This window comes from Castanea sativa, chromosome 8 (assembly GCF_040712315.1).
Source record: "Castanea sativa cultivar Marrone di Chiusa Pesio chromosome 8, ASM4071231v1".
In the NCBI taxonomy this organism is placed as follows: Eukaryota; Viridiplantae; Streptophyta; class Magnoliopsida; order Fagales; family Fagaceae; genus Castanea; species Castanea sativa.
In genome coordinates, this window is record NC_134020.1 from 3792554 (window position 1) to 3820515 (window position 27962).

At 35.9% G+C, this 27962-nt stretch overlaps 1 protein-coding gene across 3 annotated transcripts; it reads right to left on the reverse strand.

The window, feature by feature from the left end:
• Positions 1–258: 258 nt before the first annotated feature.
• On the reverse strand, positions 259–27958 carry LOC142608305 (uncharacterized). Of its 3 annotated transcripts, none has more exons than XM_075780053.1 (9): positions 27153–27951; positions 21892–21983; positions 21039–21739; positions 13898–13953; positions 13005–13094; positions 12722–12907; positions 12469–12570; positions 5003–5138; positions 259–833 (listed from the first exon to the last, which is right to left on the reverse strand). In XM_075780053.1, exons 1-9 carry the CDS (start codon positions 27513–27515, stop codon positions 670–672), a joined length of 1890 nt encoding a protein of 629 aa, XP_075636168.1. In that variant the 5' UTR covers positions 27516–27951; the 3' UTR covers positions 259–669. The 3 variants fall into 3 exon arrangements, with proteins under 3 accessions (XP_075636168.1, XP_075636167.1, XP_075636169.1); XM_075780052.1 differs by having other exon boundaries at positions 13898–13968; positions 27153–27949; XM_075780054.1 differs by lacking the exons at positions 259–833; positions 5003–5138; positions 12469–12570 and having other exon boundaries at positions 12728–12902; positions 13898–13968; positions 27153–27958.
• Between the last annotated feature and the right edge of the window lie 4 nt (positions 27959–27962).

A 27962-nucleotide genomic window follows, 5' to 3' on the forward strand; every position in this document is an offset into this window, starting at 1 on the left:
TGACTTTTCAGCACATTTGTGGGTCCCGTGTACTGTTCACGGGACCCACAAACTTTACTTTACAGAATTTTTTATTATTAAAAATGGATCCCACGACACTATTCACACATTTAAAAATTATTTTGGTACAGTGTTTCAGTTTTCAGCAATAAGCTCTATCCAAACGGACCCATATTATTTCTCCGCCGCCCCCCCCCCCCCCCCCCAGGCAGGCGGGTGGCTTCATTTCTCCCAGTTTACCCTTGTACAATCAAAATCTGAAACAATTACAGTGGAATTTATGGTACATGCTGCAGGGCCTCTTCTACAATTACAATGCAGGTAAGATGGGACTCAATAAACAATATCATTTCTGCAGCCCATCCATGAACCATAATCTAATTAAGAAGCAACAGCAATGACCATAACAAGGGAAATGTCCATTTGAAATATCACGAGTATCCCATCTACCATGCCACCGTCTAATCCTCCAAGCAAGTGGCCTGTGACAAGGTTTAACTCTCCATGAAGCAAGTGGTCATCTGATGGATGATTACTGCTACAATATTTAACCTCCCAAGAACAAAGGTTTGCAGAAAATTCCATGCATCCTTGAGAGAACTCTGACAGAATTCTGAGTAATGTGGAGTGACAAGGATTCCTTTTACTTGCTTAGATACTTCAGCAATTCTACGTTTTGCTCTCTGTTATAGGAGATGCAGACTTTTTAGCCAAAGCATGAAGCAATAATTGAGCAGCTACGAGCTTCTCCCTCAGCATGACATTATACTCGTACAAACTACTGAGATTCTTCTGGATATCAGATATTTCCATTTCAGAACCAGCCTCCAATTCTGTGAAATAACATATCACATGTACTGTGTTATTAAATGGCATGAACTAATAAACATAACCTTCAATCAAAGTTTGTTTCTTTTTACTTGTTTTCCTTCTTTTGTCAAGAACGTCAATCAAATATCTTGTAGAATCACAGTGGTCGCTTTACAAATAGGACAACTGTATCTATTAGATGATTATGAAGTGTTTCAATAACTAATTTGCATGAAGAGTTTAGTGCGCATGCACTGCATCAAGATCCAACTACAAAGCATAATCCTTTTGATAAGAACTTCAATCAAAGATCTTGTAGAATCACAGAGGTTGCTTTACAAATAGGACAACTGTATCAATTAGACGATTATGAAGTGTTTCAATAACTAATTTGCATGCAGAGTTTGATGCACATGCACTGCATAAAGATACAACTACAAAGTATAATTGTAAAGCATAAAGCAAATACAGAAACACCCTAAGTGACATTTGAAAAGCATCGTTTAAGATATGACGCAAGAGGCAAGATATTACTAGGTTATCATGGTGTTAGCACGGGAAGTGTACAATAATTGTGGGCCTATCAGGTCCTCCATATCCCTCATCCATCCACAAAAACACCTGAGAAAGGACTACTGTAAAGTCTGAACTACTTGGACGTTCTAAGATTTATGCAATCTAAACTACTTCAAATGGTGTGCACTGCCTACAGTGATCGCTCCAGCAGATGTAGCCAATTTTTATATGGAACATAATTCTCAAAAATTTTGAGCCTACCAAGCATAAGGTGAACAAAAGTTTTCCTTGCATGCAAGGCCTTGTTTCTATTACCAAGCCTAAATTTAAATACTTCTAATGCGAATAAAAATTTATCCAACACATTATCTCAGGTCAAAACATTCCCTTCCCCTTCAAATGAATCTTGTTCTTAATATTCCAAGATATAAAAATTGATGCTTGCTCATATTGATTACAGAATTCTCGACCATGAACTTTAAATAGTTGAAGGATAAGAATTTAGACTATAGATATTTGCACCAAATCTTTAAGCATTTTTGTGAACAGAAAAGCCTTGATTTTCACATCCTTGAACTCACCGGGAATGACAAATTCAATTTGTGAAATTAGACTAGGCTTATTCGAAATCATGAGAATATCCCCTTAATCTATCATTTCCACTTCATTAATCCTTTGATCTTCAAATGCAATTTTTATGGCAGGTGCATCCTCCAACATATTACTCTTTTGATTCTCCGAAATTTCATGAGATCCTCGAACTTCTAATTGTTCTTTGATTTCCAAAATTACATTGGATTGTTTATCTAAGACCTCTATATCTTGCATCCTTGCTCTGCTTTTGGACATGTCCTTGAGAATCTCTAACATTCCATTGACATGCTCTGAAATTGTTCATTGTTCCTCAAGATTGAAACTTTGATATGTGCTAGATATGATGAACTTTGAGCTTGATGCAAAAATTGATTCTTACAAAAGTCTTTTTTTTTCTTTGGAGTTGTTGTGAGGATTGGTGTGGTTTTGTTTTGTTTTTTGTTTTTTGTTTTTTTTTTTTTTAGGCAAGTGGGCTAGGTGACGTTTTGGGATCAGGTTGGAAAAAAGGTTGGTTTGATGGAGATGTGGATCAAAATTCTTTGATGCCAAATGTTGTGAACTGAGAAATAAATTGATAGTGTAGTCAATAATTTCTAATTCAAATACAATTTATTGGGTTATAGCATTCCCTTCCCCTTGAAATGAACACTAATTCCCAAGATGGAATCCATAATCTCTTTCTATAGAGACATGAAATATCCCCTTGAGATAAGTTTAGTTAATGAGAACTGGTTATTTAAAGCTGGCCACTTTAGTAAAGAGTTACTAAAATTTATATTTAATGAAATTAGATTTTATAGATATGAATAACTATAAGAGTTGTTGGAAGCCCAAAGCCCATTAGAGCTAGAGCCTTACTTGGTCCCTTTGGTCCTATCCCAAGCTACACACTAAAGTCACCAATTGGGCTGGCCCAAAAGGTTAACCCAATTAGATAATCAGTTGCTTAATTAATAAGTTATTAAATAAAGCAACTGCCTAGGCAGTTTAAATGTACGTACAATTAAAAGAAGAGAAAACAGTTCTCTCTGTATCATCTCAAGAATACAATTTTCCAAAAAGAAAATAAATGTACACAAGAACAGATTGAGAGACCACACATCTTGGGTACCGTGTGGAATTGGGATGAAGATTGAAGGTCTTCTGAAGATGTTATCTACTTCTTGCTTTTGATTTTCACCTCATCAAGGTACGCTTTCTATTTTATATTCTAGAATTTAAAGTTGTATGTTATCTCTCATGAAATAGATCCTTACATTGCTTCTAGTACTTGTTTTGTATTTGATGCAAACAAAACTATGTTTTCCAACATCTCTTTATTTTCCAGTTCTATTTGTATTGGAGGACAGACATGATTAATGGAATTCAGATTGGATATTTTTCAATAGTTGGGTGTTGATTTTTAATGCCTTAGGTGCTGATGCCTAAGTTTAGCTTGGTGCTGATTCCACACTTCCACTCTATACCCATTACCAACTCCAAATGTAAGAAACCTTGAAAAAGTTTCCTACATACTTGCAATATTTTTCCAAAGGCTTACACTGTGTCATTCATTCAGCACCCTCGAGATCAACCCACCCCAATCACTCCCGTATTTCAATTCAATGACTAACTTACAGAATGGTTGTTAAATTATATTTTAAAAAAGAGATATATACAGGCTTCACGCTTTCCAGCTCCTGACAAGGTTTGGGACATGAAATACTGAAACCCATAAACCCCAAAACGCCTAACCTGACCAAATTCCACTACCCACAATGATCACCATTCCGAACAAACTGCCACTCCAGCCACCTTCACAAAAATTACCAAGTCCAACAAACCCAACTAAACAAAACACACCATCACCACCTCAAAGTACAAAAGAACCAACCCATACCTACATTCCCCACCCTCATTGATGCACCCCAGTTGTCAACCACCCAAAAGATAATGCAACGACAAATTCCAGGCCAACCCATTAAACTCTGCAAGACACACCAAAGTTCAGGAATGTATATTTACCAGACCTATGAGCAAGTTCATGGAAAGCTACAGATTTTCAAGCCACTTGAAACCCACAAGAGTCAATCTAATTTTTCCTAACCCTGAACGTTGTACTGTTCCTGCTCTACATCAAAGGACTTTTAAGTCAAACCAATTTTGTCTAGTCTACAATTAGAAAAGATCAGAAAGAGAATTAAAAAATTCTAATTTTTCATGGCCTTCACACCAATTCAGTTCAATAGGACAGGAATTCTATATGTCCTCCAAGACAAGTTCACATTACTACAGAGATAAAAGTATCTCGACTAGGGAAATCAGTTCTCAAGTTTACTAAAGTAGCATCCATAAAATAAAAAAATGACTATAAAGAGATGTCATTACTGACAAGTAACCAATAACTATTTATTCGATACATCCGTTTCCTAGTTAGTCCTTGTTGGTTATATATCAGCCATCCCATAGCCCTCCCCTGCAACCCCCCCACAAAAAAAAAAAAAAAAAAAAATCTCGAAAATCATAGTGCAAAAATATCCTCTTCAGAAAAGCCTAAGCATGCCCAAGAATAAGCATCTATGGTAGTTAATTAGGTCATTAATATTTTGTTTTATGTTGTCTTGGGCTTTTTCCAGGGTTAAGGGTGTTTTTGTGATTCAATACTCGGTAGTTGTAACTGGCTTTTGTCACCTATGATTCTTGTAATAACTGCATATGCTTTTGATTTTATTAATAAAATCTTTTTTTTCTAACTAATTTGGAAGGAACTCATACTAGAGGACAAACTAAAAGTGCAAATAGCTGACCTCAATTTACTGGGATTATGGCCTAGCTGAGTTGAGTTTCCAAACAAATTAACATGTTATTCATTGTGTGTGTGAGAACCTTTTATAAAAAACCATGGCACAGATCTACAAAGCACAAACCACATACTGAGAGTCTGAAATATTCATTGGAAAGTATATGATGATATCAAAAAGATGAGTAAAACAAAGGCCAGTTTATCCCAAATTTCTCCTTCAAAGAACACATGCTAACAAAACAATAATTGCGTTGAAAAAGGATGAGAATGGAAACTAAAGTTTTAATTATTAGCTGTTACCTAGTGTAGGTGGCAAGGGAATGATATTTTCATCCGCAAGAGTAAATGATTGAGGCTGGGAGGAACCTCCCTCGCAAAAACCAACAGAATGCTGTTTCCCATTATCCATAGAGCCAAGAACTTTACATTTTACAGGCTGGAGAATATAAGCGTGAAAGTTAAGCATCAGAACACATGCCTAAAATCAACAAAATTTTCTTTTCATTCAAAACTTGACAAAGTAATCAGAATTAATGTATTAACTATATTTCCCAGACAGACAACTTACATATTTACAAATCTAATTGTATGTAGACGTTATGGCACTAACTTTCCAGGTCTATTTGATAATTTTTTTTTTATCAATAAGTAAATAATTCCTTAATAGAGTAAAAAAAAAAAAAGTTGCTACCCAGGTACATCAGCTATATACATGGAGTAAAGCACAAAAACAGAAACGAAAAAAAAAAAAAAAAAAACTAAGAAAATAAAAATTAATAAACAGAAAATATAACACAGAAGTAAACTCAACTAGTGAAAGCTCAAGGAATCCAATAAATTCTAGTAATCCCTCGGCCGAGAGCAAATGAGACTGCGTAGTTCAATCATTTAAAGACTGCAAAAATAAGCACGTCAGCTTCCGCCCGCTGAATTCTTGCCCCCACAAAGCCTCGAGCATTCCTGTTCCCTCCAAACATTTCAGATTCCCATCTGCCTTTCTACTGCCCAAAATTCTTTTTTCCTTCAATAAATCATTTTTCCATTTTGCCATGTCACCACATGTTTCCTTGTTCCATAATCTCATATCATTTTTCAATGATTTGAGGTTCAAGAGCCAGCACATAGCTAGGAGACCCACTATAATGCTAGTTTCCTCCACCAATTTCACACTTTCTCTACCCTTTGATTTCAACCACATGGTTTCAAACTTTAAGGAACTTTTGCCTTTGTTATCCCATTGCAATCAAGCAATATATGATAGTGGTTAGATAGTGGTCTTTGGAGTAACTTCTAACTCAACTCCTATTTAAGTGAAACCAAAAATATACCTTAACCTGGACATTTAAGGTGGGTCTTGATTATTGTACCAAGTAAATACACTGCCTTCTAGAGGCAGGTCCAACAGTGCATGCTCTGAAACAAATTCCGACAAAATACCACATCCCTGATGTTAACCTAGTTGCCCTCCTTCCCTTAGCTGGAAACTGGAGAACATTAATGTCACCCCCAATGCACCAAGGTACATTCCACCAACTATAAATTCCAGCTAGTTCCTCCCCTAACTCCCTTCTACGTGCATCGATTGTAGGCCCATAAACACCTTAGAATACCCGAATAAAGCTGTATTCAACTATCAAAATTTGCATGAGGACATGCTCACCTAAAGACTTCAAGTTCTTATACTACCTGTTTATGCCACAACAACAAAAGACCATGGGATGCTCCTAAAGATGCTAAATGAATCCAGTCTACAAAAGTGCTCCCCCAAATGATCTTAAAATGTTTTTGGACATTGACCACATTTTTGATTCTAGAAGGAAAAAACATCTGCTTTGAAATTGCGTAGTAGATTCTGTATCTGAATCTCAACTCATTTCTCCCCATCACTCACCCCCACGGACATTCCACAATAGAACCTTTAGCTGCACGATGCTGGTAATATAAACCCCTGAGCTCTTCTTGATGTTTTGCCCCGGCCCATAGGATTCCTTTAGTAATATTTAGCGTTGCAGATCCGATTCTGTAGCTCCCTAACAGCCTTCATCCTTGTTGTATAGTATCATTTAATTCTAGAGAATGGCTTCATAGTATCCTTGTAAGGACCCAAACCCACTGTAACCATTGGCTTCGTTAGGCCTCACAGCTTTGCTTCTCCCCTTAGCAAACAGTAGAGTGGAAAACGTGTTGTTACAATGAAGAGTGGCATCCCTCCTTATGAAACAAGCTTGGGACACTCAAGCAATGTGGGATTCAGCTTGGTTAGGTTCAACATTGTTACAGTGGGTTTGGGTCCTTACAATCCTCTTCAAATCTGATGATTGTTCACTCATCCCCACTTCTATTAGCCAATGCCAAAGTAAATTAAAAACATTTAATATTCTAATTATCTTTATTCTAAAATGACCCATAATTTTAATCAATGACCAACCCCCCCCCCCCCCCTTCACAAGAGAAAAAGAAAAAAAAAGAAGAGGGATAATAGGGTTTCCAAAGGGGACAAGGATTAATAGGGTTGGGGAATGAAAACAAGGGTGAAAATCAAAATTTGGGTTGCTGTGAACAGTGCTGTGAATAGTTACCGTGAACAATAAATAAAAGATAAATTCCTAAGAATCACTCCTAGGGCTCCTTGGCATCACACCTAGGAGTAGTCTACATCACACAAACCGTAACACGCTTATAGCTCTAAAGTCTGAAAATATTATCAATCTCTACCTCAATAGAAAACACCATAACTCTTTAAATAGAAGACTAAGTGTGCGTTTGGCATGGTTTAATTTTGCCAGCTTATTTTTGCTACTATTCATGGATCCCACTGCACTATTTGATACTATCCATGGGTCCCACTGTATTATTTCAACTAAGTTTTATCTTTATTTACAATACTTTCAGCAAAAAGTTTTCAGTTTCAGCAACATAAGCGAATCCCATACCTAAACCTAATCCTAGTAGAATTAGGAAACCTAATCTCTGGTGCTAGTTACCGCTGAGGATTGTCATGTTGAACCTCACCCCTCCATTAAGAATTTCGTTGAGGATTTGGAGCACACATAGGGTAATTCAGAGAAATGGGTCTTAGAGCTTCGTGGAGGAAGGCAGATAGCTAATCCACTATCACTATACCACTCACCTAGGAGCACGTCAGATTTTTCCGATCTCGAGGGAGCTGTGGGACAGGGTAACAACACTTTCAAGGAAGAAGGGTATATTGTTAGTTGGGTGAATGAATGTGATGGTGCTCTAGATAATGTTTCTATAGCATCAGGGTCAGATTGTGAGTTGGGGGACTCTGATGGGGGTCTTGTAAACTGGGAAAAGATTAAAGAACCATTGGTTGTGCAACCTTTGGCCATGGCTAACCCAGTTGCTACACTTGTAGAGGTGGCAGATGCTTTACTCAATTATCACCATGGGTTGAGAAACGAATCAAAGCTCTTATGAAATCTGTGGGTGCATCCTTGGAAGGCTTTGAAGCGGAAATTACTGGGATTTTTTTAGCTTTGGAGGATAGGAAGAAAGCTAAAATGCAGGGTGAATGCTCTCAAAAGAGAGAGCTTAAAACAGGTTCTGAAGGGCGTCGGGAGTTGAAAAGTTTGATGAATTTTGAGAATAATTCTGTTTTGTTAGGAAATGCTAATGGGGAACGGGATTCTGTAGTGCCTCAATGAATCTGAAAATTATCTCCTGTAATGTTAGGGGGTTGAATGATTGTGACAAAAGACTTCGAATTAGGAATATGATAGAGGGTGGGGTGCAGACATTATTTGTCTTCTAGAAACAAAAATGGAATTGATAACAAGGAGAGATCCGGAGCTTATGGGGTTGTCAACATTTGGATTGGCTATATTTGGGCTCTATTGGTGCCTTAGGGGGTGTTTTGGTGAGGTGGGATAGAAGGATGGTGGAAAAAATTGACGAAGCAATGGGAAGGTTTTCTATCTCATGCAAATTTAAAAATGTGGTAGATCATTTTGTATTGGCTTTCACTAGTGTATATGGATCAAACTCTAAACGTGACCGACAACTACTTTGGGAAGAGCTGGCTGGTATTCACAGTTGGCAAAATGTGCCTTGGCGCATTGGTGGTGATTTTAATGTAGTGCGATTTCCTTTAGAGCGACTTGGTGCAGGCTCCTTCTCATCAGCCTTGCTTGATTTTTCAAGTTTCATTTCTGAACACAATCTTATCAATTAACCATTGGAAGGTGGTACTTTCACTTGGTCTAATTCTAGAGTAGTGGCTTCACGGTCTAGGCTTGACAGGTTTCTTCTCTCTTCTAATTTGGAAGAGCACTTTCCTAACATTTAGTCAAAAAAAATTGCATAGATTACTTTCAGATCACTTTCCAGTTCTTTCAGAAGGGGGAAATTTTCACAGAGGCAACTGTCCCTTTCATTTTGAGAATATGTGGTTAAAGGCAAAGGGTTTTGTGGAGAAAGTGAGAACTTGGTGGGGTCTTATCATTTTCAAGGTTCCCCTAGCTTTCAATTTGCAAGAAAATTGAAAGCTTTGAAGCTAGATTAAAAGAAATGGAAATGTAGAAGAATTTGGCAATGTGGAGGATAAGATGAACAAGTAATGGAAGAATCTTGAAGTACTTGATTTGCTAGAAGATAGTTGTCCTCTATCAAATGATGAGACTTTGGAAAAAGAATAGCTTCGCATTGATCTTGAAAAGGTAACTCTTATGGTTGAAATATGTTGGAGGCATAAATCTAGGGCCCTTTGGACCCGAGAGGGGATAGAAACACTAAGTTCCAATCTTTTGGTGGAAGGTGAATTGACATCGGATCCAAATTCAATATCAAATTGCATCTCTCATTTCTACAAACAATTGTACTCTGAAAATGAGGGCCAAAGACCTGTGCTAGATGAAGCGGAATTCTCTATGATTTCTAACGAGGATGCTGCTTGGAAACGATAGACCATTTGAGGAAGAGGAGGTATATGGTGTCATCCAAGGTTGTAATGGTGATAAATCTCCAAGACCAGATGGTTTCTCGATGGCTTTCTTTAAGGCTTGTTGGGACTTTTTAAAACTTGAAATTATGGAGGTTCTTGCAAACTTTCATTCACAAGCTGTCTTTGAGAAAAGCCTTCATGCAACTTTCCTTGGGCTCATTCCAAAGAAAGTAGATGATGTTAATGTCAGAAACTTTAGACCCATTAGTCTAGTGGGCAGTATTTATAAAGTCATTTCTAAGTTGCTGGCTAATAGGCTAAGAAGGGTGATTACTAGGATTATCTCTAAGTCTCAAAATGCTTTTGTTCTGGATAGACAAATCCTAGATTTTGTCTTAATTGCTAATGAGTGTTTGGATAGTAGGCTCAAGGCAGGGATACCTAGGGTTTTATGTAAGTTAGACGTAGAGAAAGCTTTTGATCATGTCAGTTGGGATTTTCTTATGTATATGTTGCGGTGTTGTGGATTCTCTGAGAAATAGAGAAAGTGGATTTTGTTTTGTATCTCCATAGTGAGATTTTCAATTCTAATAAATGGCTCCCCTAAGGATTTCTTGAGGAGTTCTAGGGGGCTGTGCCAAGGAGATCCTCTCTCCCCGCCCTTATTTGCTATTGTTATGGAGGCATTAAGCCACTTGTTGGATGGTGCGGTTCTGGCTGGACACATCTCAAATTTCACTGTTGGTACTAGGTCTAATACCCCCCTGATGGTGGCCCATCTACTCTTTGAAGATGACACTTTAACTTTCTATGATGCTTCAACAAGTCAGATTGAATATTTGCAGGAGATTTTATCCTCTTTTGAGGTGATGTTAGGGTTGCACATAAACTTGGCTAAGTTAGAATTAGTTCCAATTGGAAAGGTGTCTAATATGGGGGAGCTTATGGCATTGCTGGGTTGTAAACAGTCATCTTTGCTAATGAGTTACTTGGGACTGCCTTTGGGTGCTAAATTCAAGGTTAGGGCAATTTGGAACTCTATTCTAGAAAGAATGGAGCTAAAATTAATGATTTGGAAGCGATTATATTTATCAAAAGGTGGTAAGATTACCTTAATCAAAAGCACTCTCTCAAGTTTGCCAACTTATTTCCTATCTCTCTTCCCTATTCCAGTGGATATTGTTATTCGTATTGAGAGGTTTCAAAGGAGTTTTTTATGGGGTGGGATAGATGGCTAAATTCCGTCTGGTAAAATGGGCCCAAGTTTGTTCTCCGTTGCAGTCAGGCAGTTTGGGCATTAGAAATTTGAGAGCCTTCAATCAAGCTTTGTTGGGGAAATGGTTGTGGAGATATGGAAGAGAGACAACCCATCTCTGGAGGCGGGTTATTGAGATTAAATAGTAAATATGGGAATGATTAGGGAGGTTGGTGTACAAAAGAAGTCTCTAATCCTTATGGTGTTATTCTTTGGAGAACCATAAGACAAGGCTGGCCAGCCTTTTCGAAATCCATTCAGTTTGAGGTTGGTGTTAGTGACAAAATTAAATTTTGGCATCATGTGTGGTGTGGAAGCTGTACTCTTCGGGAGGCTTTTCTAGAACTCCATAACATTAGTTGTAATAAGGAGTCTTCTATTACAGATGTTATGCACTTTCCTAACTAAAGGCTTCACTGGGATCTTATTTTTTCTAGAGCTCCCCAAGATTGGGAAACGAAACATTTTTACACTTTTCTGGATCTTATCAATTCTATGCTCCTTAATGGTGAAGATCAAGACAAACTATGTTGGAAACCAACAAGGAATAAGAATTTTAAAGTAACTGAGTATTATCTCTCCCTTTCCTCTACTCCTGACATTTCTTTCCCTTGGAAACTTGTGTGGCGTTCAAAGGTCCCTCCTACGGTTGCTTTCTTCTCTTGGATTGCTGCATTGGGTAAGATTTTGACTATTGAGAATTCATGGTATAAGAGTGTCGCAGGTGTAGATTAGTGCTATATGTGTAAAAAGAATGGGTAATCAGTGAATAGGTGAATCATCTTCTTCTTCATTGTCCTATTGCTTATGTATTATGGTCGATGTTGTGGAATCTATTTGGTCTTCGATAGGTTATGCCGCATGGCGTCTCTGATTTATTTTCGAGTTGGCAAGGTTCCTTCGGTGGGCATCGGAGCATTGATTTATGGAGGGCTGTCCCACATTATGTCCTATGGTGTATTTGGCAAGAACGGAGCTCAAGATGTTTCAAAGGGAAGGAACGGTCTATTTCATAATTTAAATCTCTTCTTCTTCACACCTTGCTGGAGTGGAGTTCTTCCTTTAATCTTTTTCCTTGTTCTAATTTTTTAGAAATGCTAGATCTTGTAATTTGTGTTTGATGTATTGTTATCCATGTATACCCCCGGTGTACCTGGACTTTAGATTAATACAATTCCGTTATTTATCAAAAAAACATCCTAGTAGAACTAGGATTTCTTAAAAACCTAATAAGACTTGGACTAGGACTCCTTGGGCTTTAATACTAAACCCAAATAAAATAACTAAACTAAAATAAAACCCAATGGACTAATAACACAGCCCATTCCAAAAAACATAAAATTACTAAATACCCCTAAATTAAAAGTCTTCCATCAGCCATGCATACAACCACACTAAGTCCAGAAGACAACAATCATAGGTAAAGACTGGTAGGACATTTGGGAGACTGTACTCTGAAATACTCTGTAATTTGTGCCAACTAAGGGTTGGCAAAGCCAGATTCAGAATATGCTAAAAGGGAAAAAAGTATGGGAGCTGATCTATCTAAAATTACAAATTAAAGGACCCCCATATTTGTTGACAAGTAAACCAGAAAAGGCAACTCACAGGTGCGTCACTTGAAACTGACATCTGCCCTTGAGAGATTGGTGCAGTTCCTGCTACACAAGATTTCACTCCTGTAGTGCAGCTGCGTTCTGAAATAGCAGTCTGCATAATATAAAATCCAGTCAGTTTCGGGGAAAAAGATTTTTTTTTTAAATCTATATATATATATATATATATATATGTATATAAACTTTAAAAGTGAGTTTCAAGGGAGTAAATTAACTTCACTAGAAAGAAAATAACAAAGCATCACCTTCTCATTAGGTAAGCTAAGTTTCTTGTTGAAATCCACTTTGTTTTGTTGGCTCTGCTTGTGTGATGATCCATTTCTGTGAACTGATTGAACCATAAAACTACTGCAACTTGATTTATTTTGAGGTTTCTTGTAGTCGTCATCCAATGTATTGCAACCCCAGGTGTACTTTACATATTTCCTTAACTTAAAAGTAGCATGCATATCAGTCAGTTCAAATAAGACACAACTAATATAGATGTAAAAATCAATGAAAGACGTCATCAAATAAGAAAGGCATTACTTTATCCCAGTGATCTTGAGCCTTTCGGCGATTTCTAATCTTTCGCAAAACACTATCTTCATTGCGGATTTTTTTGATTCTGTACTCAAACTACAAATCATGAAAGATTTACTTGATCAGGAATAATAAAAATTATCAAGAACAAAACTAAAGAATTTTTATTTTTTTATAACATCTTTGGAGAAGGGCGGAACCTTGATAAATATGAGACATCAAGTAGAAGTATAAGAATAATACCAAATTTTGGGATATTAAAATTTAAGATGGGCTGGTAATACATTTCATTTCATGATCACATACATTTCATTTCATGATCACATGACAGAATTATGTTATTTATAGTGCAATAAAAAGGAAGATAAAGATTATAACTTTATATGTACATCGATGGTAATATGCATTTGTATTTTTTTGAAACCTAATCAATATCACATTATTGAACTTTTATTTTCCCTTCAACAAAACAGGGTGAAAAGAGCGCTTCTAAAAGTGATGACCCTAACACCAGAATATCACGATCATTCCCTATCACAGCCACCCTTGCCAACCACTGTTTCTAAAAAAAAAAGCAACTGTTACCACCATCACATTGCTACTCAAGCAATGCCACATTTCCACTTAGTAAAAAAACTTAGCAAGCACACCAAAAAACACGATAGGGAGATCTGCAATGAAATTTATTAATTCTTGCCTTCTTTGCCATTTAATATGAAGCACTTTTCTGGAGTGTTGTTCATTGTTCATTAGAGGCTCAAGCACTGTTCATCTCTCTTTATATACATTGCATGGTTCAGTTTATTGGGTAAGGGTTATTTTGATCTTCATGAATTTCAATAATTGATTCTGAAAACAGAATTAATCAAGGACAGCTTTGAATAGAAAACAAATCTTACTTGCACCAAAAGATAGAAGAAAATCCCAATGCTGATGCAATAAAGGCCACCAAGATCTGCGAGGAAGCTTACTGCATGTCAAATAAATAAGACAGAATTAGGTTATTGGGAATGAATATCACGTAAATATTAAATTATTACTACTTAAATAGTAGAATACTGCAATTAAGAAATGTAGTAGCCACAGCAGCAATATATATATATATATATATATATATATATATATATAATTCCAAATTCCATTTAACTAAAAAAATGTGTTCTTAATAATACAGGAAAATTTTAAGGTAGTCCAGGTCACTCTGACTAAAGAATTGCCCATTTTACAGTCCACTGACACTCTTTTTAATGTAAGAAGAAAAATATCAAAAATTAAAAATTCAAGCATGTTTAGTTTGATTAGCTTCTTTTCTACCATAGAAGCCAAATTTATTTAAATTAATGCAACAGGAAATGGATAAGATGAAACTGGCATAAGATCAACCGAAAGCAACAATTCAATAAAAAATTTAAAGTTTTAACTCTCTCACTCTCTCTCCTACAAAGTAACAAGCAGGAACCTCTATGCCCCAGCAGGTAATCATGTAACCATGAAAGTTTGTTAGAAGGGTGCTCACAACTTGGGTAAGAGGTCTGCACATCCATTACACCCAGGGTAAGCTATTAGACAATCCACAATTTGATGCAGTCATGGAAGATTGATTTGTTACTGCTGCACAAGTTTGTCCTATGGGTTCATGTGTGAAGTCCAATTGAAGTAAAAGTCATGTGGTTTTAAAGGTCTAGTTATAAGTGGCATATGGTTAAAACAGTTTTTTATTGGGATATTTTTTTAATGAGTTATTTTAGCAGGATGGAAGAAAATCCAAAGGTGGGAGAATCACTCTTATCAAAAGTACTCTTTCTAGTAGGCCCACCTATTTCTTGTCGTTATTCCCGATTCCAATGAGTTGCTCATCGCTTTGAGAAGATACAAAAAGATTTGCCTTGGGTGACTTAAGAGATGGAGTGATTTGGTTAATTGGAAGACCGTTTGTCAGTCGGTTCAACAAGGAGGTTTGGAAATTAGAAGCCTTGTTTGTGTTAACAGTGCATCATTGGGAAGTAATTGTGGCAGTTTGCTATGGACAGAAAATCTTTGAGGATAGACATAGCTACAAAATATGGTTGTGCTTGGAGGGATTGGTCTTCAGGAGTGGCCAATGAAGCACATGGAATATCCCTGTGGAAACACTGTAGGAATGGTTGGGAGAGGCTTTCTCATTCCATTCAGTTTAAGGTGGGGAGTGTTGCTCAAATTTGGTTCTGGGAAGATGTGCAGTGTGGGCAGATCTAAAGGACGTTTTTCCGATGATTCGCATTGCTCAGAACAAAGATTCTTAGTTGGTGGACTACAAGCATTGGCAAAGTGGGATTATTCATCGGGAAGTTATGTTTACCGGACCTGTTCATGATTGGGAATTGGAGAGCTTATAGTCTATCTTTGATATCTTGTATTCCCACAAAATTATTGGAATGTCGAAGATTGGATGCAGTGGGTTCTAGCTCCTACAAATCCTCACAAACAAAAGCACTCCTTCCTACCCTTGGAAAAGCATTTAGAAGGCAAAAGCTCCTACTAGAGTAGAAGGCAAAAGCTCCTACTAGAGTAGATTTTTTCGCGTGGACAGTGGCAAAGGGTAAGATTCTTACGTTGGATAATTTGAGGAAGAGGAATATATGTGTTATTAATCGCTGTTGTATGTGCAGGAATGATTAGGAATCTGTGTATCATCTCCTTATTCTTTGCATGTATGCTTACAGTTTATGGAATTTTGTCTTTTGTTTCTTTGGTGTCTCTTAAGTGCTTGCCAAACATGTGGTGTTGCAGCTGGCGTGTTGGAAAGAAGGTTTGGTTGTCACCAGTCAGCGGTTATTTGGGGGGCCATTCCTTTGTGCTTGTTGTGGACTATTGGGAGCAAGCAGAGTTGTTGAACCTTTGAGGGGGATGAACATTCTCTTCTGAAATTGAAAGGGTTTCTCTTGCTTTCCTTATGAGATGGAGGGTTGCAATGAGCGGTCTTTGAGTTTCCTCATTTGAGGAATTTTTGGATGTGTAGTTTTTTGTTAATTTTCCATGTACACTTCCTGTGTACATGGGGATTATCCCATAACTTGGGTTTCTTTTTTAATAAAACATTAACTATCAAAAAAATTAAGCTATGGTCAATTTTTTTTTTTTTTTTTTATAGGTAATAAAAAACTTTATTGATAACAAAAGTACAATGAATTTACAATAGTAACTCACTGCACTGAAAAGAATACAAACCAATCAAAAAGAAAGACTAACAAAATTAAGGAATTCAAACAAAGAATGACAATGCGTAAACCCCCAAATACGGGACCACTCAAACAAAGTCCCAAGTAGCAAAGACTTCACACAGTCTACAAGTCTCTCAGTTTCCTCAAAAGTTTGGGCATTGCGTTCCTTCCAAATTAACCACGTAAGACACGTTGGAACCATATTCCACACATCTGAACTATGACTCCCCAACCAATTCCACCATGCAGAGAGAAGAGAAACAACATTGTTCAGCATCACCCACTGAACCCCAAACAAACGAAGGACATCACCCCACAAGGTATAATTTCTGCAATTCCTGAAAATTAGGGTATTTTGGTACCTTAGTTGAGTCTATAATATTCTACGAGATTCTTAGTATCTTAGGTTTTATTTTATTTTATTCGAGGTTAGTCTTTTATTAGCTTTTTAGTTTATTAGTTAAACTAGGAGTCCTAATACTATTATTACAAGGAAGAGCCCTGGTATGTATTTGTCCTCAATGTACTCAAAGAGATAAGGAGTTGATTTATAAGACATTAAGTGTTGTGTAATAAGGCATATTTGCCATATTATTCTTTTCTCCTTTACTCTTCTCCCTTTTCTTCTTTTCATTCTTGTGATATTCACCGATTCTTCTTTTAATCCTTGTGATATTCACAGATACTGCTCATACAATCCCTAAACACCTTTTTTCTTTCAAGGTCAAAGTTTTCCTTCAAATCAATTTCAAGGAATCTCCTCCAATACAGTATGTGTTGATTGATAATACATGTGGATGGTTTTATAGATAACCATACACATAATGGCCCAATGGCTTGGAGGAATTTTCATCTAAACCAATTTGGAGGTAAACTTTTTCCTTTCTTCTAGCTTATAAGCCCAAATCAAGGCCTTTCTTTTACCTATCAAAACCCTAAAACCAGATGTACTTTCTTCTAATAGATAACCACCAAATAACTCTTCAAATCATCTTTTAATTGCTAACACAATCCCATAACCATTTCTTCAACAATTTTAGATCTAGATCCACAAGTTCTCCTAATCATAAACCAACTTCAAGCACACGTAGACATATTCCCCAATTTGTCCAACATCACAATTACAATCTCAAGGCATTAAAACACAGCAGTCCTTAGTAAGAGCTCTATAAACTCAATAGTAACTTTGGGATTACTTTAAGACCCATTTTTAAAGCTTTTTTCGAGTTAAAAGTAATCCTCATATAGCTTTAAGAAATTCCAATTGTCATGCAAGGCACCCTCCATAACTAACACAGAGGAAAAAGATGCAAGGGATTTAGGGGAAGGCCCAAGGAAAACAACATTAAAACCTAGATCCCAATCATCAAACAAGATATTCCTAGAAATCCTCATAAGTGCCCAAATAAAGAAGCTCTTGAATATATAAGAGTTAATTCTATCAGTAATAATCAAGAAATATGATCTCCTCCAAAAACGCTAGTGCTCTTCCCAAACACCCACAGAGACCATACTTTTTTAAATAAGAAAGCAACTTTCAAAGCATCTTACTCTTAAGGACTTGTGTCCTAACACAACATGAAAAATTCTATACCCTCCAAATCATTAAAAAAAATAGCAAACAAAAGTGAAGCAAGAAAATGAATACAATTTTATTTTTATTTAGTTTTATGGGTAAATTACAAGTTTGGCCCCTAACCTTTACGTTGTACGTCAATTTGGTCCTAACGTTTCAAATGTATCAGTTTAGTCTCTAACCTTTTAGTAATGTGTCAAAATGGTCCCTGCTTTTAAGGGATGGATGAAAAATACAGACATGACTAATAGTGATATTAAAATCATATTTTTTTTTTATGTTGACTGGATCCCACATGGCTTTAAAAAATAAATAACTAAATAACACAGTTTTGGGGGAAAAAAATATCAAAGTTTATTATTTTATCTCTTCAGCCAAATTTTCTGTGCAACCAAACACAAACTTCATAAAAAAAAATTCACCATGCAGACCCACCACCAAAGCAACAAATCTAACCCTCCTGTGAGAAACAATGCATTCCTAGGACTTAACCACTACTGAGAAAGAATGATCCTTCCTAGTGTTGGTAAAAGTGAGGGGTGCACTTAAGCGCAAAGACCTCTTGGAGCCTATGCACAAAGCGCAAGTGTGAGCCTGAGCTTCTTTTTTTTTTAAATAATTATTAGTGAAAAATGCAACAATCAAATGATCATATAAATTGAAATAAAATTTTTTATATAATTCATATAACATTTTAAGATAAGCCCTGATTTTGCAATTTTAACACAGAAATTGCATGTCAAGTCATTTTATTTTTTTGGATTAGCCAAATATAAGTATTTCCATGTAATATCCTTTCTTAAATCTAAAATATCCATAATGCCATATGACTAATTAGTAATATTAGTTAATAACTTAATCACTTAACGACTATATAAGAATTAGTCTCTATGTTCAACATCAACCACAAAAAAGTAACTAAACAATTACCACAAATATATTAGATCACACTTCTTTTTTTCATGAATGAACTAAGAATATGAGAACTAGTAATATGGTGATTGGAACCAAGCAGATCTCCAAAAGGGAAAAAATAGAATAAGAAGAAGAAGCTAGGTGGGTTACTGTTTCAAGGAGAAAAAAAATCAAGAAAAAATAAAAATAGAGAAGAACTAGGAGGTTGTGGGTTCCAGGACAAGTTACGCTAAAAATATTTTTTTTTTCATAAGTTACACTAAAAATATGTCAAATCAATGATTTATATCAATAACATCAAGATTTTATAGTTTTAATTCATTTATGGTTTATTTTTTTGAAAAATATAAAAATGCGCACCTAAAGCACGCTTCTTTGCATGAGCCTAGTTTTTGAGGCAAAAGCCGCTAGAGGGCTTCGTGCTTTGAGCTTAAGCGCACTTAAAGCGTGCTTTTACCAACACTGGTGATCCTTCCTCTGGAGTCAGAGTGGCGACAAGTGAATTGAAGAAATCGACCATGAGGTGGAGTCGATTGCATGGGGCAGAGGTGGAGCTGGTAGAATTGGGCCCAGGCAAGGTCGAAGCCATTGGATAATAAAGTTGGTTTCAAACTTCTTTTTAACTCTCTCTCTCTCTCTCTCTACAGTTTCTTTCTTGATCTTGGTCTCACTACTCTTCAATCTTCACTATTGACCCACAAAAGCAGTAATAATCAAAACTGCCAAGGAAGCATCAAAATTTTGTGGCATTCTTTTTCAAGTGATAAGGCACTTGGGTTTTTCTTCAAGCTTTCATGCTTTTTTGTTGGTTTTTGGAAAGATTTTTGGTTTATGTGGCCTTTGATTGGTTCTAGACTAGGTTTATACTGCTGTGTTGTTCTTTAAGAGGGATAGCTTTATGACTTTACTAATGGTGGTGTTATTTAATCTAGGAATGGGGATTTAAGAGTGGTTTCCCTGAACTATAAATTTTTTGTCTTTTCCTTGTTTGGTTGCTGGAAAAATGAAGGAAATTGAGTTTTCAATTCTGGGCTTTAACCCATTTGGTTCAAAGGAGAAGAAAATGAAAGAAAATAAATTTCAAATCAGAAAATGAAGCAAGGGCAGGTGGCACTACAAGGTTTAGTCCCTAACATTTTTTTATATATTTTTTTAAGAAACACCTTTTCTTTTTATATGATGATGTGGCACACACATGGCAATTTTAGTCAGCATAAAAAATGTTTTCTTAATATCACCGTTAGCCACATCAGCATTTTCAATCCATCACTTAACGACAGTGACCATTTTGACACAATACCAAAAGATTAGGAACTAAATTGAACATTTAAAATGTTAAGGACCAAATGGACACAGTGTAAAAGGTTTGGGACCAAACTTGTAGTTTACCCTAGTTTTATTTAGACCTCAATCGTATGTTTACTATTGGTCTATTAGATTTCATTTAGATTCTATTTTCTTAGATTTTATTTCAAGGCGTAATTAGGTTATTATTGTTTTATTTAATTTCAAGGAGTCAAGATTATTTTTGTAATTTTTGCAATTAGGATGTACACCAAGTCAATTGGGGGTAGAGTTTATTCCTAGTAGTGTATATATGTGTGCTATTTTGATCCAATAAAAAGGATACAATTTTCTTGATGAATAAAATTTTTCCAATGGCTTGGTGTTGATATCATGCAATTTTTGGTGCTAATTCCTAGGTATATTTTTTGTTTTTCTGCTTTCGTTAATTCTCAATTCCCTTTGAGAATTTTGTACTGCATCAAAAAACTGATGGAAGGGTTCATTAGGTTGACAACAACAATACTCATTCTTCAAAATAAATTATCATTTTAGACCCTTATGGATAATGATTTCTAAAAGTGCAAGCCAAGAAGATAAAGGGACAACTCCATGTAATTGGACTAAACATTTTTGAACTATTAAATTATCTGCAGGGAATCTATATACCTAACTTTATTAAGCAACAGAAAAGATCAAAATTTCATCTGATTTTAACTTAATCAAACTTCAAAATAAGACCAGACTTATAAAATAGCAATGAACAACAACATTTATCTAAATTAACAAGAAAAATGTGTTAACATACAAACACATATTCACTTAACACATATTGACCTTGTTTGCCCACAGTACTACCACAACAGTACCACAAGTACAAAACAATGTTGATAATGGTATCAACAAAACCTTCATCATGGATATAATGCAAGTGATGTCAAGCATGATCTTGGGAAGAATTGCAACAGTCAAAAAGCATCACAAGGGTATGAAGCTAGAGTTTTGGATAAAAAAACAGGACACATAAAAGAATGGACCACATATTAAAAGAGAGGAGCGTATTACCTGGACCCATAATATTTTGGTTGTTGATCTCAACAATGTAGGCAGAGAGAAGGTTTACATACAATGTGGTGTTGATTAGTCCATCATTGGAATTTTCAAGGGAGGCATGGAGCTGACTTGACTCATATAATGATGAACCCGGGAGAAATTCATGAAATAGAGGCTGAATGAGCCTTAGATCATGTAGATTACGGTATATTCGGGGAAATAAATTAAATTTCAATATATTTGCATCTCTCCCCCTGAATGTAACTGGTTTATCATCAAAACTGCTTCCATTCTTTAATGTTCCACATACAAAGCTCACATGTTTCTTGTTGGCTTGATTTCTAGCGGTAAGGTTGAATTGAAATCCGACTGCAGTTGCAGGATTATTAGAAAGATCAACATACTGCCAAGAAATGTACAAATTGTCTTGGATGAGTTTACAAGGGCTACATCTAAGAGTTATAGTTGGTCCCTGACTTGTGTTATGACATGAGTAGTTTGCAAATCCTGACAGAGGTGAGAATCTTTCATCAATAAAGCCAGGATTCCCAGTAACCAAAGTATCAAGACCGCGTAGGTTTGAACAGCTCATACTAGAAATTGTGGTTATATTAAATTCCAAGTCATTAACGAAGGAGGCTAAGTCAGGTGCATTTGTTGCTCTGATATTGTGCACCTCAACAGATCTCTTAGATATTGTTTGGTATAGCAACCTGAGAAAGAACTGAAAAGCCAAGTCAATCTAAGTCATGAGATAAACAGGAAAAGAAAAGGATAAAAAAAGCCATCTAATTTTCAAATGAGGCAGATCCACATCAACAAATTGCAACTGCTTATTTAAAGAAGCATATCATCAAATACTCACGCAGCAAACAAACCAATGAAAAGTATCCAACTTGCAATCGAGAATGTTCCACCAAGTTCTGTCTTCCGCTTCGTAACTACCTTCTGGTCATCCTATACAGAACATTAAACCATTCTCTTGAAATCAAAAACCAAAACGCATTATGAAGCAGCAAATAAATCAACCATTGGTTTTAACCAGAGCTGAGAAAAGCATATAAACTCAAAAAAAAAAAAAATCACCACCATGCAAGCCCCTCCACCACCAAGGGGGAGGGGGGGTGCATGTGGAAAATAGATTCAAAATGTTCATGTAACTGTATTGAGAGCCGTATTTTTTTCCACCAAATGGCTAACTCTAACAGAAGAAATAACGGTATTGAGAGCCATATGGTTAATGATAGTTTGTCTTCCGACCAGGGTTTGACTGCAGATTGTATTACTCAACTTTTCATGAATTTATACTCTAAGCACCAAGTTGATCGTCCATTTTTGTGTGTTGGAATTTCCAATGATATCTAGCGATAATGTGGATTGATTAAAGAGACCCTTTGAGGAGGCTAAGATTTATGATGTCATTCAGACTTTCAATGGTGATAAATCTCCCGGACCAGATGGTTTTCTAATGGCATTTTTCCAAGCTTGTTGGGGGATTCTCAAACCTGATCTTATGGTTGTGTTTCATAATTTTTTTTGCTAAAGGTCAGTTTGAGAAAAGTTTGAATGTAACCTTCATGACTCTTTTCCCCAAAAAAAAAATGCAGCAAGTGAAGTCAGGGATTTTCGCCCCATTAGTCTTGTTGGAGGGGTTTATAAAATTATTGCTAAAGTCATAACCACTCAACTACACACTGTAATGGAAGATATAATTTGAGCTTTACAGAATGCTTTTGTGAGGAATAGGCAAATCCTCGATCCTATACTTATTGCTAATGAATGCCTTGACAATAGATTAAAGACTGGTTTGCCAAGGTTACTTTGCAAAGTAGATGTTTAGACGGCTTTTGATCATGTAAACTGGGGTTTTCTTATGCAGTTGCTAGAACGAAGTGGATTCTCTGCTAAGTGGAGGTGATGGATTTTCTTTTGTCTATCTACAGTTCGTTTCTCTATTTTGATTAATTGTTCTCCTTGTGGGTTTTTTTAGAGTTTTAGAAGGTTGAGACAAGGCGATCCTTTATCTCCCTTGCTGTTTGTCTTGGTTGTGAAAGCCCTTGGAAGAATGTTGGATAAAGCAATCCAAAATGGTCGCTTGTTAGGTTTTTGTGTGGGTAATTTAGAGGGAAGATCCTTGGTGGTGTCTCATCTCCTCTTTGCAGATAACACTCTAATTTTTGTGATGTTAATCTAGATCAGATTTTGATTCTTCGTATGGTCTTTTTTTGGTTTGAGGTGGTTTCTGGTCTAAAAATAAATCTAGGCAAGTCAGAATTGGTTCTTGTTGGAGTGGTGCATAATATTGAGTTATTGCTAAATGTCCTTGGCTGCAAGCAAGGTATTCTTCCAATGAAATATTTGGGTCTTCCTTTGGGTGCTAAATTCAAGTATAAGACAATATAGAACTTGATTCTGGAGAAGATGGAAATGAGATTAGCAGTTGTACCTATCCAAGGGAGGTAGAGTCACTTTAATTAAAAGTAGTGTATCTAATTTACCTACTTATATTCTTTTTTTATTTCGTATATTTGCTTCTATGGCTTACCAAATTGAGAAACTTCAGCGAAATTTCTTATGGGGTGGGCTAGGTGATGACCCTAAATTTCACCAGGTTAGATGGGCTAATGTTTGTACTCCTCTCTCTTCGGGTGGCTTGGGGATAAGGAAGGTAAAATATTTTAATGAAGTTTTGCTTGGGAAGTGGCTATGGAGATTTGTGATTAAAAGAAATGCCCTTTGGAGGCAAGTGATAAAGCTAAAATATGGATGTGTATGGGGTGGCTAGTGTAACACATGTGTTTATGGTCCATATGGTGTTGGTTCAGGAAAAATATTAGTCGGGGATGCCTTCTTCTTTTTTGATAAGTAATAAGTTTTATTGATATAAAAAAAGGGACACCCTAGTACATGGGAGTGTATGTCAACAAATCAAAAACAAAAATTACAAGAATAATTGGTTTCGCAAAGCAGCCAACCAATCCAAAAAAGTTCTAAAAAAAAAAATAACTTGAAATCTGGTATGGATCTCTCATTATCTTCAGAACACCTACTATTTCTTTCCCTCCAAGGACACCACATTAAACAATGGGAAACAATTAAACATATATGACAATTTTATGACGACCAAGCCCGCTTTGCCAACAAGCTCAAAGCCACACAATAGACTAAGGCATAACCCAACTTACTCCAAATATACCCAAAACCATTGACCACAAATCCATAGCAACTGGACAGTGAAGAAATAGATGGTCAACCAATTCACTATTACACTTGCACATATAACACCAATCCAAAATCCAAACCTTCTTTTTATGTAAATTGTTAATTGTCAAGCATTTCCTAAAGAAACAGTTCAAACAAAGAAAGCCATTAGAGAAAGGATCTTCTGCTTCCAAATAATTTTCCATGGAAAACAACAATCATTAGAGCCCACTAGAAGACTATAATAATTATTAACTATGAACATCTTATTTCTATTTGGTTTCCAACACATCTTATCCTCACTAAACCCCCCTTATTGAAGCGTCGTATATGGTATCCATGAAGCTCGACACAACCTCTAATTCCCGAGCATGAACACCCCTAAAGAAACTTACATCCTAAAAAAGAACCTCATTAGTGGACTTCATAAGCTTAGCAACAATTGCCTCCTTATCTCGGCAAAATCTAAATAATTCAAGATAGGTGGCAGCAAGAGATGTATCCCCACACCAACGGTCTTGCCAAAACTATTGGTGATGGGTCGAGGGTAAAGTTTTGACAAGATCGTTGGTTAGGGGAGACATCTCTTGCAGCCAAATATCCTGAATTGTCTATTGCCCCATATCATACAAAACTTCACCCTTGACCCATCACCAATATCATACAGAATATATTTATCAAAAAATATATATATATCATACAGAATATAGGTTGACCATCTCTTTCTTAATTGTCCGGTTGCTATGGATTTGTGGTCTATGGTTTTAGGTTTATTTGGAATAAGTTGGGTTATGATGCAGCTCGTTGTGGGGCTCGTAGCTTGCTAGCAAGGAAGGTTTGGTCATCATCGAAATGGTCATATATGGTTAATTGTCCCCCATTTTTTAATGTGGTGTCATTGGAGGGAAAAAAATAGTAGGTGTTTGAAGATAAAAAGAGATCCATACCAGACCTCAACTTATTTTCCTTCAAAACTTTATTGGATTGGTTGGCTATTTTGCAAAACCAATCATTCTCTTCTTTCCTTGATTTTCTTGATTCTCGTAATTTTTGTACTTGATTATTGACCTCTGTACACTCCCAATATACTAGGGTATCCCTCTTTGATATCAATAAAACTTATTACTTATAAAAAAATGTTTGTGTAAGCTGAGAAAGAAAGGAGTGGAAGTATTGCAATACATGATTAGAAGTTATCCATCCCTTGAATTATGGATTAAGTTCCTCTAATTTGTGTTTGTCACTATTTCATATATGCTCACTTGGACAAACCATGGACATCCAGTCATGATCAGGCAGCATCAAATACGTCACAACCTTAAATTATTAAGCATGCGCAAGCTCTAGCCCTTAAAGTATGCATGCAAGCCCTACCAAGCAATCAAGGCATTTATTCCATACTTCACTAAAAAAAGTTTAGAAAACATCTCCCATCAACTCAGCTCCAATACAGCGCATCTTTTAGAATTTAGAAATGCTACATGCATCACACTTTTTACAATAATTCTTTAAATAACTCACATGACTGTCTCATTATCATTAGCAATTTAGGTAACTTTTGGTACCCACCAAGCATATAGGCTCTGCCTACACATTGAATTCACAGGATTTCAAACATAATACATTGCAAGCAAGACAATGTAAATTTGGCAATACACATGGCATATTTCCTAAGAACCAACAATAGAAGACATAAAAATAAACATTCCATTTCTTTTTATTGAAAGCAAAATAACTCAACAACCAGGTCATTTTGTGACCTAAAATAAATTAAAGTTAATACCCCATTATAGAATTTTTCATTAGAATCACTTACAGATATAGGAAAAGTTAGAAGTTTCTTTTTATTGTAAGAAAAAATAAATCAAAAACCATGTAAAGTTGCAAGCAAAGAAAAGTTAACCCATATAGCATCTTCAGTAGAATCACTTCTAAATATATTACAAGCAAAATAACTCAAAAAACATGTTGAAAGCAAAATGAGGTAAATTCGAAAAATTAAAAGTTCCTTTTCAGTAGTTTTTTTTTTATATATAATTACAATCACTTACAGATATAGAAAGATTAAAAGTTCCTTTTCATTGTAAGCAATATAACTCAACAACTATGTTAATTTGTGGAAAAAAGAAACAAAGTAAATTCAATAACCCATATAGCATTTTTCATTAGGATCACTTACATTTATAGAGAAATTAAAAACTCCTTTTTATTGTAAGCAAAATAACTCAACAACCATGTTAATTTGCGAGTAAAGCAAAGTAAATTCTACAACCCATATACTAGTATATTTCATTAGAAACACTTACATTTATAGAAAAAATAAAAATAAAAAATAATAATAATAATAATAATAATAATAATAATAATAATAATAATAATAAAAGTTCCCTTTTATTGTAAGCCAAATAACTCAAAAACCATTTCCATAAAAATAAAATAATAAAAATAAAAATAAGATACCTCAACAACCATGTTAATTTGCGAGCAAAGCAAAGTAAAGTAAATTCGATAACTCATATAACATTTTTCATTAGAATCACTTACATATATAGAAAAATTAAAAGTTCCTTTTAATTGTAAGCAAAATAACTCAACCAACAAGTTAAGTTAATTTGCGAGTAAAGCAACGTAAATTCCAGAACCCATATAGCAGCTATCATTAGATTCACTTACATATAAAGAAAAATAAAAAGCTTCTTTTCATTTTAAGCAAAATAAATTAAAAACTAGGATAATTTGCGAGCGTACGAAAGTCAAATTCGATAACCCATATAGCATTTTTCAATACAGTCACTTTATAGGAAAATTAAAAGCTAAATTAAGTTAAATTGTGAAAAAAAGAAGAAAAATGGGTAACCCAGATAGAATTTTGTCATTAGAATAGATAAATAATAATAATAAAAAGTAACTGTTTATCTGTCTTACCAGCCAATGCCTGGTGGCAAAGGAAATGTCCAATCTGCTAATCCACCACCTGATCTTGAACCAGGCATTTCTGCCATCACCAGGACTCATGAAGCGCAAAAAGAAGCAGAAGACAAGCCAGGACAGTAGCATCACCAGCGTGGCTTCCAAGAAGACAGCCTGTGACTGTGTGAACTTTCTGATGGAGTCGAAGTCGAAGATGGTCGCTGGGAATCCTATGGAGTAGTCGACACCCGAGTCGGTTTGGATGTCGGAGATGGCTTGGAAGAGAGTGCATCTGTTTGTGGAGAAGTTCAGGACTTGGCCTGGTGGACATGCGCAGAGGGTGGTGTTGTAAACGATGGAGCTTGGAGGACATGACATGTTTGTTTGTTCGTTCAGATGAGATATTTGGGTCAGATTGGAGAGAAAGTGTGAAGTGAACGTGTTATGCTACTCACCTGTCTGCTGATATGAGAGAGAGAGAGAGAGAGAGAGAGCTTGGGTTTCTGAGGAGTTGGGGGTGGATGGCCAGGCTGGATTTGGACTAAAGTTTTTGGATGAACATGGGTTTGTCAAAAATAAAATTATATCTGGGAGTTTTCTTTTTTCTTTTCTTTTTTTCTTTTCCTTTTGCTTTTGATTGAAAATTCTGGGTTAGGCTCAGGAGAAACCGTGAAGTGAACGAAAGCGCTGTGAATTTTTTTTTTTTTTTTGTAAGAGAAGGGTGATTGATAGTAACTATATTCTGTGAGGTTATTTATTTTTGGGTTTAACGGGGTGACGGAGGGAGAGAAAAATTTTGTGTTTGTATCATTTGGGATAGTAACC